A 16613-nucleotide genomic window follows, 5' to 3' on the forward strand; every position below is an offset into this window, starting at 1 on the left:
TTGCCCACCCCGAGTCGCTCTGTGCTCAGGTCCCCTGCTCTTGGTGAGCAGTGACTTGGGATGTCCCGGTGGTGGACTACAGGGACCAACAGCACACAAGGCTGAGACACTCTCTAGAATGGGCCAAGAGGTGGGTGAAAACCCTTTCATTGTTTGATCACAAGAAACAGTGTGTCTTTTGTTCACAAGGCCTACTTCCTACTTGTGTCCCGGGCGTGTGCGGGCACGAAACAAAGGAATGACCTGCCGACGGAAGCGCAGCACTGAACCAGACAAAGCAGAGAAGAAAGGAGCTCACACGCTGGGTCTCGGGAAGCAGAGGTTTAATTGACGTGTCCACACCTTAGCATTTCCATGTGCTCTGTGTGAACCTGAAACCTCTCTGTGCTGTCTTTCCTAACAGGCGCACCCCCTCTGCTGTCTGGGTAGTTTTTATATAAATGATCCTGTTCTGTGCCGGGCATAACGTGCCGGGGAGAGGCCTGCGCTGTAGCCTGCTTGGTAATAGCATGAACCAAATGTAACCCCGGAGATGCATGTTCTCAGGCAGCATTCTTCTGAAGGCCTTCACTAATTGACTAGTTGAATGCTGGAGTTTAATAATATAAAGTGCTTTTTGTTACTGTCTGAATTAATAATGAGCCCTGGCCAGTGTGGCTCAGTGGTTAGAACGGCGGCCCACACACCGAAGGATTGAGGTTTCGATTCCCATCCCAGCCGGGGCGTGTGCGGGAGGCAACTGATTGATGCGTCTCTCTCACATTGATGTTTCTCTCTCTTTCTCCCTCTCTCTAAAAATAAAAAAAATATCCTCGGTGAGGGTTAACAAAAAAAATAAAGAATAATGAAAAATCTGCATGTTAGATATTAAACACAGTATGATATAATAGATGATTGTTATAGACTCGTACCTCTGAAACCTATATAATTCTATTAACCAATATCACCCCAACAAATTCGATAAGAGAAAAAGGAAATTAGACCCCTCTCATAGGACGGTGAGTTGTCTCACAGTTTGCTCACCTGAATTCATAGGGTGACAGCTTTTGTAGCCAAAACTGTTGTGTCGGGTAAATCGGTTGGCGCCTGCTGCTTGTGACAGTTTTCAGGTTTAGCAAGTGTTGTCCTTGGTATTGGATAAGGCAGTTCAGTGTTTGGCTTTATAAGAGCCTTGCACACACCTGCCTTATGCTGTTTCCTCTCTACAGGAACAGTGACCCCCATCACGGGGACTCCAAGCCTGTGACAGCAGAGCCTGCCCTCCTGTAACCTCTGCCCTGGTGTCTTTCCCTGAGACCTTCAGATGGTCTTGATGACAACGGTGGGTCGCAGGTTTTCTGAAGGAGACTTTCCATGACTTGTTGAGGATAAAGTGTGATCTTGTAGAAAACACAGCTCACGGCCAAGTGTGGGGACCTCGGGGTCACACCTTGCACCCTGACTCCATCCATCCATTCACCCATGGGGGCCCCATTGTCCGGTCAGTCCCTTAGGCACATAGTGAAGGTTGAACTAGAGCATTTAGACGTAATAGCTAGAAAACGCTGTCACCCCTCATCCCGGCATTCTCTTTTCTGTCACATTGAACAGTAATTGAAACGTTTCTCATTTCTCTGGAGTTGAAACGGATGCTGGAAACTCTGTTCACCTGTCTGTTTTTTAAGCTGTCTGCCTGTTAGACACGTGCGCTCGGCCCTGTGGCGTGTGCCGTCTGGGGGAACTCAGTGGAATGAGGTCAAGCACTGGTGCGTGTTAACCGGAGTGGTTGCATCACGCTGGTGACACTTCTGAGCACTCCCTCCGTGTGCCAGGTGGAGCACCTGCACGGCTGCCTCGCGTTTGGGGGCTGTGGGCCGTGAACACGTAATCAGAGCAGGTGCAGGTGCCCAGAGGGGGATTCAGAGTCTCGCTGGGGATTTAATCTCTGGAGGAGGAAATGGAGATGTCCCCGAGGTGAGCCTTCGCCTCTCGCATCGACCTCACTAGGCTTCTCAGCTGAACTAGCGCAGAGGTTGGAGCTGTGGTTAGTGTGCACGTCTCATTAGCATGTTTCTGAGGCTGGGCGTTTCGGAACACTGGCCTCCCTGTGGCTGGCCTTCCTGCTGTGACCCCTCACAGGTGATGTGGGGGTGCTTCTTTCCAGCCAGCCTGGCCCTGGGCCAGGGGCCATTGACTTAGTACTGCAGGTGGTCATGTGTGTTGTGTGAGAAAAACCCAGTACATGGCAGGCCCGACTAAGTGAACTGGAGGAGTGATTAATTGTCCTGTAAAAGGCCTTGAATGTGACAGTGTCTTTGAAATGATGCATTGGAAATAGGAAAGTGGCATTCATGCAAATGTCGTTTAGCTGTGACATTTGAACATCGCATGGCTGCCCGGTCAGGTCACCCGGAGCCTCGGGATTCCCGGGAGTTCCGGGAGTCCGGGAGGTGCCCGGGCAAGCTCCCTCCTGGCTTCCAAGTAGGAATATTGCTCTGGTGCAGGGGCTGGCTGGTGTCCCACCCACAGCTGTGCTGACAGCAGAGCATGTTGGGCACAAGCTATGCAAATGCCCATGTTGCCTGGGTGACAAGTAGAAAGTGAATTTGGTCTTCGGGCTGCTTTGTAGCAGCACTGGCCTGAGAGCTGAGAATAGCAGTGGATGGCGGAGCCACATAAAATCCAAGCTGAGATGTTATGTGACTGTGGCCTTGGTCTCGCAGTGGACAGAGACCAGACGTCCCTGGAGATCAACACATTGCTCATCACACAGAATTCCCTGTCCTGCAGCTTGTCTCATTCACTTGTCATGTAAAATACTGTTTAGGTTGATGGGTTTTGAATGGGTAGAGGGATGGTGGTCTTCCCTCAGGACCACTGGGGCCACTCTCTGTCCCTGCCCCACCTTGTCACCTCTGATTATGATGGTGCTCAGCATTGTCCCAAAGATGCCGTGATAGCCCCTGGGGAAGCCAGTGCCATGCATATGGCCCCCGCATCCTCACTTGCCTGAACCCAGAGCAGTTCCCTCTTTGTCAGAGTCCTTTTTGGTCTCACATCCCAGAATTTAGTCTCCTGTAATGTCACCAGTGGAAGATATATCCATTACAAAAAAAAGTTTAGGACGTCTTGGGGGTTCAGTGTTGCAACCTTGTAAGAAAGGAGTTTTTGAGTAAGTTAAACAATTGCTCTGAGTGTTGCCAAGTGTGCCTGTGTGGTGCTTACGCGATCATTTTCCCTGCCTTTGCAGCTCGGCTTGGTGGGCTGGCCCTCTGCACTGTGCTCCAGGCCGAGCTGTATTGTTGGGATCATGGGTTCTTGATTCTCACTTCTAGCTTGGTCTTACTACCACACTGGCTCAGGGTTGTTAAGACAGAAAGCGTGTGGCAAGTTGTGTAGTTTCGTGGTGGCAGGGGTGACTCTTCTTGTCCCCAAGCTGGGGCACACACAAGTCTGGAGGCCTGGTGTGTCCTGGCAGCTTTTCAGAGCCCGGCTCATCTTTGCCGGGATTAGCCTCACCAATGCCCCAGGCGGCCTAGGGACAAGGCCTCTTGTTTCCCACACACACCTGCTTCCCTAGATTGAGCAAGAAGGCATGTTTGACTGTGATTATTTGGGCATTAAAATGTAATTAAATTTTCTAGTGTAACCTGGGACATGTTACTTGGGGTGTAAGTTGAAGATGGTCCTTGGTGGTAGCTGACGCTGTGTTGTCCTACTCTGAGCTGCTGCACACGCAGGGCTGTCCGGGGCTGTGGACACCCCAGCTTCTACCCTGCACATGGGCCCGGCCATCTTCCTCCCTGGCTGGCTCCTCCTAGCCCCTGGTGAGTCACCAGGGACCAGCTCTAGGGCTTGCCTTCAGCACGGTCCCTGCTCTAACTGCTGCCCAGGTGAGCCAGGGTCTCAGGTCACATGGTCCTAGCCTGTCCCAGGGAAACTTGGAGCCCATGAATCCACTTTCCTGTTTTTAAGGGACTGTTCTTGGAGGGAACATCCTAGAATTTGGCATTGTTTTCCATTTTGGTTTATTATGAGAAATCAAATACTTATGCACCGTCTAATATACGATTTTTACCGAGCTGTTTGCTCCTTCCCCCAGCACAGGGCCCTTTGGCCTTCCTGCCATTACTCACGGTGGTCTCCTGGAATGTCCGTCTTTCCTTCCTGAGTAACCTCCCTTCGGGACTCAGCATGGGGATGGGCCCTTGCCTTCCTGCGCAGCCCGCCTGCCTTCTCTGCCATCATGTTTCCCTCTGTATTGCCCTTGTCGTAGAACCTTGTTTACTTGTTTGGCTCTGTCCCTCACCAGAGTGAGCTTCGTAGGAAGAGGCATGTTGCCTTTCTCTCGTGACTGGAAGGAGCCTCTGTGTCTTGACTCCATTCTGCTATCAGCCTGTATTTCTCTGGAAAGTGTACATGTTTTTCTGTCCTCGAGGTGGGGCTGCGGTAGTGGCTTCTTGTGGGCCATCCTCACTGAGCGCAGCACCAGGGGGGTCCCTTAGGATGGGCTGTGCATTGCTGTGCCGCACTTGGTGCGGGTGACACGTGGACTGCCCATCAGACCGAGTGGGTGCAGGCACGTGCTTCAGAGTTGGAGCCCAGGGCTTCGCCTCTCCTTGCAGCCAGGCCTGGGGCTGCAGGAGCCGCACCCTGCAGGGAGGAGCAGGGACTGTCAGGAATGGGTTCCTGGAAGGAAACACAACGCTGATGTTGAAGGAGTCTCCTTGCAGACATGTGGGCTGGCCGTAAAGTCAGTTTCTCCAAATAACACAGTTCCTGATCTAGACCATGGGGGATGAACCCTGTTGCAGTGATGGGCCCTACACTCAGGTACCTGTGACTGAGTGTGTGTGAGCAATGGAGAGGCTTGGGATCCAGAATTGTTTGTACTTAGTAGCTCATTTAGTTCTTTTAATGAGTCATTGTAATAGATCTTCCTAAAGTATTTTTATGATTTAAACTAAAACCGCGTTACACGACTGATCTAAGAGGTGCTGTTTTTCACGTAGAGCCGAAGGCCTGGGAATGGAGGGTGTGGGAGCCAGCTTGGCTGCTGTGCCACAGGACCACACACGGGGCCGAAACAACGGAAATGTGTTTCTTCACAGTCCTGGAGGCCAGAAGTCTGCGAGCTGGTGCCGGCTGGGCCGCGCGGTCTGTGTGGCACTGATGGCCGGAGCCTGGCTGGACATCCGCAGCCAGCCATGGCTCACGCCGCCTGCCCTGCGTTAGCATCGTCAGGCCCAGCGCGTGCTGGAGCTCGTGGTGCAGGGCAGGTGTCGGAGGGCAGCGAGCCTGTGGAAGCAGGATGCCCATCCAGCTGTTTCTGAGATAGGGGCTGGACCCTTGGAGCCAGCAGCAGCTTCAGCACTGTGCCAGCTGTCAGGGCTTTTCTGGGCTGGCACGGCCCTTGGAATTAGTGGTAATGGCTTCCTCCATTGAATATTGTCCAAAAGCAATTGTTTGCTGGCTTAAAAGCGTGCGCCGTGTTGTGACGCGTGCCGCGTGAGAGGGCAGGCGTCTGGCGTCCTTGCTGGCTGAGATGCTGCAGCTTCTCATCTGTCAGGAATCGGGTGGGTGTCCCTTTGCCACAAATCCCTGCATCAGCCCCTCCCAGCATGTCTTTTAATCCCTTTCACGTCCTTTATATTTGCGATAAAGGCAGAACTCTAAGAAAACTTGGGCAGACCTCTCTCGTGGTGTGACTTTCACTTTTCTACCGTCTCAGTCACTGTCTCCCCTGCTGTCCCTAAAGCTGGAGTGGAAGGTGTTTCCTCCCAGACACTGCCGGTTCTGGAATATAAAATTGGCTAAACGAGTGGTTTGTGTCTGTCCCCAATATGACTGGTTCCCTGGTTGGTGTCATTTTTACCCCTTTTTCTGGTCCTGCTGAGGCCCCAGTGATACCTGGTTGACATGAGGTTTCCCATCTCAAGGTGCTTGCTGAGCCCAGCACTGCACATCCTTTCTCCATTTTAGTAAGTCGTGGTTTTATTTTGAATAAGGCTCTTTCAACCTATTAATATTAGTCTGAACTAAAACCTTCCCCCAAATTCTTCTCACCCAGAAGAAGCCAAGTAATTTTGAAAGTTAAATCAAAACAAAGCAATCTGGTGTGTAACAGATAAAATCACAGACTGTGGTTACGCAGGAATCGCTGACAGAGCTGATTTCCTCCGGCCTGTTCTGGAAGGAGAAGGGAAGCGCCTGGGTCTCAGCACAGTCCTGTTCAGCCCAGCAGGTGCCCGAGGGCTTGTGGAAACAGTCTCGGAGGGAGCTGCACTGGCGGGCGCTGTCTTGGGCGGGGTGGGGTCTGAGGCTGGATCCTTGTGCTCAGCCCGGGTTGTGGCCAGTGGGCTTGTGGCTGGTGGATCCGTGGCTGGTGGGTTAATCATTAGGAGCCTCCCCAGACAGAGCAGAGTGCTGGTCTCAGGTGCGGCTTCCATTAAGGAACCCACTAAGGTGGCCTGCAGAGCTGACTGGGACACGGTTGTGGCTGCTGGTGTGGAGTTGGATGTGATCCGTTACCACCCTGGCTGCTTCAATTTATACCTTGAACTTACCTTCGGGTTAGAGGTGGATTAGAACTCAAAGCGGGCCCTGAGGCCTTAGGGACCGTCCATACCCGGCAACAACTTCTGCAGTTTCTTAGATTGTCATAAACGTAGGGGTCACGGGTGGAGAGGCCTTTTTATTTTTCATTGTGCTGCTCCCCACGGCAGGGTGCAGGGGTTCCGGGGGGAACTTCCCTGTCTGTGGCATGGGCACAGTGCTGGGCCACAGTGTTAATCCGGTAGAACCACCACACACAGCCAAGGCACAGTGGCGCACCAGGGCGCCACTTTATTGAGCTTTCATGGAGCACGTTACCCCAATTCACTGGTTTCTCAAATAAATAGTCACCCTGGGGGGGGGTGTCTGAAACATACTTGGACTGTAAGCTACTTCACATCTATGCAGGTCGTTCTTTCCTCTCCCCTGTACCCTGTCCCCTCTTCACAGGACGCCAGCTCCAGTGGCCCGGGCGGCAGTTCTCCAGCACGGGTGGGGTGCTGCTTTCCCAGCAGCCGGGACGCTTCCTCACGAAGGGGCAGGACACGTGGTCTTCAGAGGGGCTCGCGGAGATGCGGGGATTCTCTCTCTGAGTTTTCCAAACATTCTTCTGGTTGCTTTTTCTCTGCAGATTGGTCAGCGTGCCTGCTGTTTATGGGGAGAGGTCTGCAGGGGGAGTGGGCGGGCGGGCTTGGGCGAAGGGCTGCCTCCTGCCGCCGTGGAGATGGGATTGGTTCACTTCAGTGAGGGCCGAGAAAATAAGCAGCTTTTCTTTTGTTGTTTCAGGTCTTTTTGAATAATTACCAAGAAGCAGAAGGTCCCCCCCACATGGTTGTCTTAAGGCTGTTGCGTTACATTCTCCGTCTGGTGTGGAGGCTGCAGTGACGACGGGTTCCCTGCGGAGCCGAGATGTGTGCAGACATTTCACTTGTTCAAGCCGACGAGCCGGCGTCGCGGCCGCCGTGGTTCCCGGAGGGGCCGCTGTGTCCCGACACGTGGGGCCGCGTGCGGACTTGACCTTACTGGTTCATCGCCACGTGGCAGAGTCTGATGGAATTTGTGATGAATGTAAATGAGAGCGTATTTTCTTTTTTTTAAAAATGTACTGATCATGGTTCTTTGGAGCAGGATTTTATGCAAGAAGGGGGTATAAGAGCAGGTTTTTGAAAAAAGGAAATGGTAATTTTTAACCAACTCCTAAATGAATTTTTACTAAAAATTTAAGAACCTAAAATTGTAAACTCAAGTGGAAACTGAGCCAGCTAATTTCCAAAGCTGCCTTAGTTTATTTTTACAGGCTACTGTACAGAATTTTTTAACATGAGAGGTATGTATGATAAGGCCCCTCCCTGCCTCCCGTTGCCTCTCTCACCTTTTTTAAATCATTGTTACCAAAAAATTCTTATAAAATGGAACTGATTAAAGGGGCAAAGGGTCTTTCATCAGCCTGTGTTGATATGCCACTCCCGTTTTGTAAATATTTACTTACCTCCTTAAATTCAGTTGCATCTGTGGCAAAATCTCAGCCTCTCTGTGTGTTCCCTTCCTTACCTTCTTCTGTGATGCTCCTCTCGTCCGTCTTGGGTGCTGATCCACAAGTGGGGTCCAGTGCGTCTTCCTGATAAAGTGTAACTGGGTCAGAACGTGACTTGGAATGCGCCTGTGTCATCCCAGCTCAGTCAGTCGGTCCATTGGTAGCTTACTGACTGGGAAGTGCTTGGTACTGGCTCCACGTGGTTTGGTGGGCTGGCGTTGCACAAGTGTTTTGCAGAGGTGATAGTGGTGATAACACAGACACAGTATTAGGGCCCTTGGCACTGTCGGCTTTTCTGGGTGCAGGCTGTCCCCTCATCCCAGGAGGCACTCTCAGCGTGAGGTCCCAGGTTGGCTCACGTGCCCACCTGCAGCTGAATTTAGCTGCAGGTGTCTAAGCTGGAGTCCTTGTGGGAATGGGCACAGGCCGTGGGCAGGGCTTTGGATGGCCGTTTCCTGGGCATCCTTGCTTTTCACCCAACTCAGAGTCGATCTGGCCTTTGATGCCCACCACTTGGTTCCCGCTCTTCTATATCCACTCTGAAATGCAGGCTAATTCAGCTCTGAGCAGTGCCATGAAAAACTCCAGGCCTAAGTCCGAAACGGTCCTTCCTGACAGATGTCTACTTGGTCTTTTCTCTTGGGACAGGTGGGTCTTGTCAGGCCTCCCTGTGTGTTCACTTCTTCCTCCACGCTGGCCTGTGAGGATTGCTGTGAGTGGGGTTCTGGTGGGGAGGGGTGGTCAGTCATTTCAAAGGCATTTAAACAATGGGGGAGACCCAAGACGGACAGGTTAGAGAGCAGGGAAGGAAGGAAGGTGCAGATCATTCTGTGAACCCCGTACCTCCTACAGTTTTTGAAACCTCAGATGATGAAACAGCTTTTTAAGAGAAATACGTGATTTTTCAAATGAGTCAGCAGTGCCATCGAGGACCAGTGTTTTCACATTGAACCGAGTGGGGAAATTCACTCGTGTGTATCTTCATAGTTTTATATAAATATATATGTATACATATATGTACATATCTATGTGTGTATATATATATATTTTGCATATACGCTTCTTTCTTTAGGTAGAGATATTCGATCCCAAATGTTCTTCCTTTTTTTAAAACTTCCTCTCCCCCAAGTACTTCCTTGGGGTCTTGAATATTTTTTAAACTGTTGAGTCTGAGCTTGTGTTCTCGATAGGTCTGGAACCCGCTTGCCGGGTCATAAAGGCCACACGGTTGTGAGGTGGTGGTAGAATTGCGGCCGTGGGCCTGCTGGACACACACACCAAAGACGTATTTGGCCCTGGGCCCGTCCGCTCCCGGGATCTCCGTACCCATGTGCCAGGCTCTCCGACTGGAGCACTTTACCCTGCTCCTGGGAGCACAGGGCACAGCCCGGGCCGAGGGCTCGCCACGCGGTAGTTTACCTCTGGCTTGGCCGCTGGCCGAGGCCGCAGCCTGTGAGGAAATAAATAAAATTCTGTGACTTGTAGAGTATTAACAGGATGTTGCACCAGGACTTGAGAGATGACTGGATGTCTCTGTACTGTACGTATCTGTTGATCAAGATGCCTCCTGCAGAAAGTATACCTGCTGTGGTATACCTTTTACTTTGTTTTATGTTTCTTCTTTTTTTTTTTTTCTTCCCCTAGAAAAAAAAACTAGCTCCCTTTTTGAAAATTTATGAAATGCGGGTTGTTTTGTGCCTTGTCTTCATCTTCTCATGTGAGGTTTGTCGACAGTGTCCTGTGATTATCACAGAAATGCAATAAACATACCCAAAATAACTTCATGGTGATTCTTTAAGTTACCTGTGGTCCTGCCGAGAAATGAGGTTATGAAGAATTTTATTTTTTGGCTGTGGAAAACAGGTAAAAATTCCTTCTGATTAAAAAAAGTGTACATAGTTGAACCATCTGTTTCCCCTTTTTAATATTGTACATATTTTGACTATTTATTAGATTAGATTATATTTTACTTACCAACTGAGCCAAATGTCTGTGTGCAATTGTGTTTCCTTTACCTTTCTTGTAAAATTTTGTACAGCATAAATGAGCAAAAAAAAAAAATCACTGTTTTTACTAAATTTTTCCAGAATTAAGGATTGTAAATATTGTAGATTCTTTTTCTGTGTAATGTGTCCTACTGGTTCATAGTGCTGTAACTTGTAGAAATATTGTATATTTATTTCCTGCTTATTTAATGTCTTAAGGTCTGGAAAGTGTTGACCTCTCTTGACAGCCCCCCCACCCCTGCCATCCTGTTAATTGCTTTAACTCTGAGGTGGGGACTGGTCAGCTCACTAGGCCACGCGGTCTTCCCAGGGTGGCCCTCCAGCTTCGGTTCCCGGTATTTCTGGTCAAATGGGTTTAAATTCTTGGACTTGGCTATCCTTTGGTGAAGCTCACGTTTAGACACCAATGAGAGACCATGAATTGGGCAGGTTACAAAATTCTCTAAGAAATCCCCAGTGACTTTCTATTTGTTCCAAAACACAGCTAGCTTCTCATGGAAGCAAATTCTATTAACTCCAGGACTTGTCTTTAAAAATCGTGTTATCAGCAGTTGGGACCGATTTACCCATTGAAAATTTACACCCGACAACTCAGTATTTAAGGGCAGGGGACAGGCAGGAGGGGCTGTTCCTGTTTCCAGAGTGACTTGAGTACCTACCTACTCATGCCACTCACCCCTTGTTGGCACCTGGTGAGCTGCACCCCCCACCTGCTGTGTGGCTTTCTGTGCTTTGAGGTATGGACTAAATGATCTTCAGGAGCCAACTGTACAGGCCCCAGCCTTGAACCATTTGGTTCCTCATTGGGGTCAGCCTGTGCGTTCAGGTTGATGTCCTGCTTCAGGAGAGGTTGGGGGCCCTACAGGGGTGGGTGTTAAGATGTGGAAGCTTCAGAGACTTTCTCATGCTTCGGTGTAGGTGGTCTGTCTTCCCTGCTGATTTAGCCTAGTTCCTGTGTGTGGCCACTTTGCACACCTGTGTGCAGGAATGTGTTCACACTTGAGGCTAAAGCAGCTGGGATAGCTTCTGTTCTACTCCAAGCAGCATGGCGTGCAAGAAGCATCTTCAAGCTCCCAGCAAAGTAACTTGACTACTTGTATTGGGCAATTCCAGACTTTAGAAGCTCTGCTAAGTTCTATGTCCAGGCCCTGTGACCACTAGTCACTGTATCGGAACTCATCAGGTACTCCTGTACAAAGAGCACTGATCTGTGTGTATACTGATCCATCACTAACGTGTTCCTAGGACCCAGCATATGTAGCATTCGTATTGCAATTTCCCTGGCTCACTTGTGGTTTGCACTGATGAATTTTGACAGGGTAATTGCCACTTTATTGTGCAATACTGCTGTAAATAACTGCAGATTTTTTTTAAAAAACTCAATCTTTTTATGTTCTTATTGAATTTTATATAAATAAAACTTTCAACTGGTTTCGGTGAGCTGTTTGATTTGTTTCCCAAGGTGGTGGTGGAATGGCTGAAATTCTATGTGCACACCCACCCTTTGCCAGCCGCAGAGTGTGTCACCTGTGTGTAGGTTCTGTGAGCTCTCGCTTGGAGACGATCCTGCATGTTATGCTTGAAAGGAAGCCACTCTTTAGAGGTTTGGAGTGGCTGGCGAGTCGATGCAGTGTCTACTCACGTGTTCAGATATGATTCAGCACCTGGTGGAGGGGGTATTGCGGGCCGGCTCGGAACAATGTTGGTTAGTGATGACAGCAGAGACCCTGCCTGCCGTCTCACCCCGGCTCAGAGCTGGAAGAAAACCCAGATGCTGGGAAGTCTGCTTAGAATCCAGGAGAAAGGGCTTGTCTGCCGCACCTGCCCAGACCCCAGGGAACTGCCAGCGAGGGCCCCTGCCTGTGAACTGACCCATGGCCACCCTATAAAGGGCCCATCGGGCCTCTGCTGCACATTGTGTGTGAGCTAGGTTAGGGATGCAGAAATTAAAAAAAATGATTTGGGGATATAAGCTACAAAATCCTATAATTACATAACCTGACACTTTTGCTCAACTAAACACTGGAAAGGTTCAAGACCGTGGCTGAGCTTTATTTTAAAGCAGTACATGAATCTGCCTTGTAATTATGTATGTATGTGTGTAGATGTGTACATTTATTACTTCAAGTCAAGTTGTTCTGGCTCCCAGCCTACTTCCTCTCGAAGGCAGGAGAGTGAATTTTTCCAGATTTCTCTGCGGGCTGGGGGGGAGGAGGGGTGATTACACAGGTTTAAATTATTTTCAACTGGGTTTTTCATTTTTCCTATTGATGGTTAGCTCTTTATATATTCTGGGTAAAAATCTCTTATATGTTGGAAATATTTCTCTTTCAGTCTGTTATCTTTTTTCTCCCAACATTGTGAAAATTTGCAAACATACAGAAAAGCTGAAGGAATTTTACAGAGAGCACCACACAACACATTGCCTAGCCTTCCATTTACATTTCATTAAACCTGCTGGATCACATATCACCCTACCCATCAATCCTTACTTTGTGATGTATTTCAAAGTAAATTCTAGTCAGCAGCACCCGTTCTCTAAATACTTTACATGCATATAATTTAGAGTTCATTCATTTCTCATTAACTCTTTTTAATTTTTGAGGTGAAACACACAATAAAGCATATGGATCTTAAGTATGCATTTGCTAAGGTTTCGCCAAGGATACAGCTGTCACCCAAACCCTGATTACAGGCACTCCCCGGAGTTCCCTCATGCTCCTTAACCACCCCCTACCCCCAGAGGTGACTCCAGATACTTTTCCACCATAAATGTGTTTTTATGGATCATTTGAATGGGATCATGTGGCATGTGGTCTGTGTCTGGTTTCTTGTTTAGTATCATAGTTTTGATACAGTTGGGGTATGTGCAGGCAACCAATTGATGGGTCTCTCACATCGATGTTTCTGTCTCTCCCCCTCCCACACTCTCTAAAAAAAAGACAAGAATGGGTTGTGAGAAGATTGAAAATGACAAGGCACAGTGATTGTCTCTAGTTTTCCTTTGGGGTAACTTCTACCACTGGGTCTCCTGAATACTATCCTTTCTAAGGCAAGCCCTAAGTCCATAGAAAATTCTCACCAAGGAGAAGATAAACTATACAGTGGAACCTCGGTTCTCGAATTTATTTCATTCCAGAAGGCTGTTCAAGAAGCAATTTGTTCAAAAACGGAATCATTTCTTTCCATTAGAAATAGTGTAAATTGAATTAATTCGTTCCAGACCCCCAAATGATTCCGTTTTAACCTTTCTTATATACAGTACATGTTTAATCTGTAAACAAATACTTGTTAAATGTATTGAACCACCCTCTAGTAGTCTTAAATGAATCATTTTCAGCACTCATTCAGTTCCGGGGTATCTTTGAGGAGGTCAGTATGCAGCATTTTCGCTTTTTCACATATCACTGGTTAACTACTTTTTGTTTATCCAAATCAACAACAGTTTTTCTACCTCCTCAGTTGCCTGTGATCATTGTTTCTTTCATACTTTTGGCAACACTAGCACTCATGATGGCCTCTTTATGTTTTAAAATTGTGCTAATCAACAAAAGCAAAAAAAACCCCACAAAAGTATTCACAGCACAATTTCCTGAGATGTTAACAAGGTGAGGTTTAGTGCTAAACTGACTCACACTGGTGCATTCTCTCCTTTGTGGCCTGAGAGACGCTTTTTGTCATGCTGATGTATCAGCATGAAATGGTTGTCAGGTAGAGAAAGAAGTTTGTTCAAAAACAGACACTATTCCATGAGCAACTTGGTCAAGAACTGAATCGTTCAATGTGGGAGACAGTTGAGAACTGTGGTTCGACTGCATTAGAATGTCAGAGGCCCTTTTCTGGCCTGTTACTGCATATTTACAGGTATTACTGGAAGGGACTCAGGCAAATTAGAGCACAGTTATGACCTGCCTCTGTGAGCACCTTCACCGGCATTGGCCCCTCCCAGGGCAGGATGCTCTGCTGTGCACCCAGCCCACTGTGGTTCAGGCCAGTGAGGCTCCCAGGCAGACTCCCATCACCCAGCCTGGAGCTGGCCTTCTGTGGCTTGCAGGTAAATGCTCTTGTCCCTGCCAGGGGGCTTTTAATAATTATATCCGAAGTTGTGTCTCTTCAGCCTCTGGACTATAGGATCCAGGCAGTGTCCTTTTGGTTCAGCAGGGCCTAGCACCATGCCTGGCACCTTGTAGGCCTTCACACATGACCATGGATTGAGAGATACTATATCTGCAGTTTACTCTCAAACATACAGAAAAACATAAAATGCGTATGTGTGTATCATACTTCGGGTGCATGGGAAGACACAGCAGATGTGACAAGATGTTAACATTTGGGGGGCTTGGGTGGGGGCTGTGAGGAAGTTGTTTCTACTATTTTTGTAAGTCTGAAATTATGTCAGAATTAAACATTAAAAAATTAAGTCCCCTCTGTTTGTGCCTAGGTGGTGATGGGGAGCAGACCTGCGGGAACACTCAGGAGTGCTCACAGGAGGCCTGGGACCTGGGTGCAGGGAGAGATGCCTGGAGGAGACGAGCCAGGGTATCTCCTTGTGAAGCAAGAGAGAACCTGGGACCCTAAGGAGGACTGTGGCCAGAGTGACTATGGGGGGTGGCACTCCCTGAGAAGAGCAGAGAGTGGGGGCTGGTGGGAGAGGGCCTGGGGTACAGTGAGAGCTTGTGAAGGGCTCTGTTGTGTGGAGCTCCAGCTCAACTCAGGGTTTACCCAGGAACAGTGTTACCCATTCATTTTACAGGGAAAACGTTGGGTTTTTAGAAAGAAATCCCAGCCAGTTGGATTTAAACCATTGGTTGGGTGAAGAAAGCCTGCAGCGTAAATATTTAGGCATTTACTGTAATGAGCTACTTTCTTAGGAAACACAATGTGAGGAAACCGTGAGAGACGGGGACAGTCAAGACCTGTGCCAAGCATCTACTGAGCGTGGGTGGACACTGTGTGGGGAGGGAGTCCCCAACTCCAGAGGACATTAGAGTCTCCCAGGGCTTTCGTAAAATGCCCACCTGCAGGGCCCACGTACCCCAAGTTCCAGTAGGGCTCCAGGGCTATAGTGTTGAAAGCTCCTGAGTCACTCCGGTGTGCGGCAGGGCTTAGGAGCCACCGAGCCAGCTTTCTCAGGACACCCACAGATGACTCCTGAAACTGCGGCATCGCGGGGTCAAGTCTGTCACCCCAAGGACAGGGTTCTGAGGACAACACTCGATAAAGTGCCTTCTGTTTGTTTTATTGTAGTTGTGAAATGTTCAATTCTCATTTCTGTCTCCCTCTGTCCTGCCCTGGCACAGGCATCCACGCTTCCTGCCAAATTTGGGTGAGTGGGAGGGCAGAGTGGGAAGAGGGCCCAGGGCCAAGGCCACGGCCAGGTGTAGGTGAGGCAGCCCCAGGCTGTGAGCCCAGGAAGAGCCCCTCCATCGTCACATGTCACATAGCAGGGAGCCTCCTCCTAACAAACCCAAGGGACCCAGTGAGGTCAGAGCCCCGGAAGGGGCCACAGCTGGGCTCACTGGGGGTGGGGGACAGGCGGGGAGTGGAACAGGTAACGAGTGAAGGTGTGGGTTGCTGTGTGCTTCATGCTGGCCTTCCACAGCAGGCAGGACATGCGAGGGGATCTCAGGAGCAGGAAAAGGACTGTGGTCCCCTGAAAAGCAGGGCGAGAGGTCTGTGCGTGTGAGTTCAGGACTGAGCGCCCAGAGCAGGAACACAGTTGCTTGATGGGGGGAGAGGTCACCATCACGTGGCCCCCAATTGGGAGCTCTTCAGGGGGAGCATCAATTCATGGACTTGCTCAGTGCTATGCAAGGATGCTGTTGGCCCACCCAGACCTGCCTCTGCAACAGCTCCCCTGGGCACGGCCCCTCCCAGGGGAACATGTCCTGCCACCCACCAGCCCTGGGGGATTAGGCCAGCGGGCTCTCCAGCAACTCTCCTGATTTAGGCTCCTGTCACTGAGCCTGGGGCTGGCCCTCTGTGGCTTGTGGGTAAAAGCTCCTGTCCCGGCCATGGGGTCTTTAATACCTAATCTGAAATTGTGTCTCCCTGGCCTCCGGACTGGGAGGGTTAAGGCAGCACCCTTCTGGTTCAGCAGGGCCTAGCATCGCACCTGGCACCCAGTAGGCCCTCACACGTGACCGGGGGTTCGTGCATTTAAATGTCTGAATTGGATCCTGTGGTAAATCATTTTTTAGGAAAGCACAAGTCTGTGCTTGGCTGCTAGACCATGATTTGCTCTTTTTGCCACTTAAAAAAGAGTAGCGAGAACACTGGGCCTATTCAAATTACCGACTTCTTTCTTAAGAGGCAGGTCCAGCCTTTGGCAAAATGCTTCTCCTTTTTAGGGCCCGCCTGTCTCTTCATGGTGGCCCCTTGCTCACCCCACCTGCTTGGGCCCCAGGGCTGGGCGGCCTCCTTTAAACCCCTTCCTTTGACAGCTGCTGCCCAGAGCTCAGTGCTGGCAGGGTTCTGAGAAGAAATCCCCCTGAGGACTAGTGACTGGAGCCCCTCGATGGTTCAGCCTCTCGCAGCTC

General features: G+C 49.6%; 1 protein-coding gene across 6 annotated transcripts in view; it reads left to right on the forward strand.

Annotated features, from left to right (window-relative positions):
• Positions 1-11507, forward strand: part of BCL2L11 (BCL2 like 11) — a 42859-nt gene extending 31352 nt beyond the window's left edge. For all 6 annotated transcript variants that reach the window (XM_081156269.1, XM_081156264.1, XM_081156263.1 and 3 more), the window contains one exon: positions 7321-11507. In XM_081156269.1, coding sequence (XP_081012395.1) covers positions 7321-7419 — 99 coding nt within the window. In that variant the 3' untranslated portion in view covers positions 7420-11507. The remainder of the gene's footprint in view (positions 1-7320) is intronic.
• The last annotated feature ends 5106 nt before the right edge of the window (positions 11508-16613 follow it).

Source organism: Miniopterus schreibersii (genome assembly GCF_964146895.1).
Source record: "Miniopterus schreibersii genome assembly, chromosome: 13".
Lineage (NCBI taxonomy): Eukaryota > Metazoa > Chordata > Mammalia > Chiroptera > Miniopteridae > Miniopterus > Miniopterus schreibersii.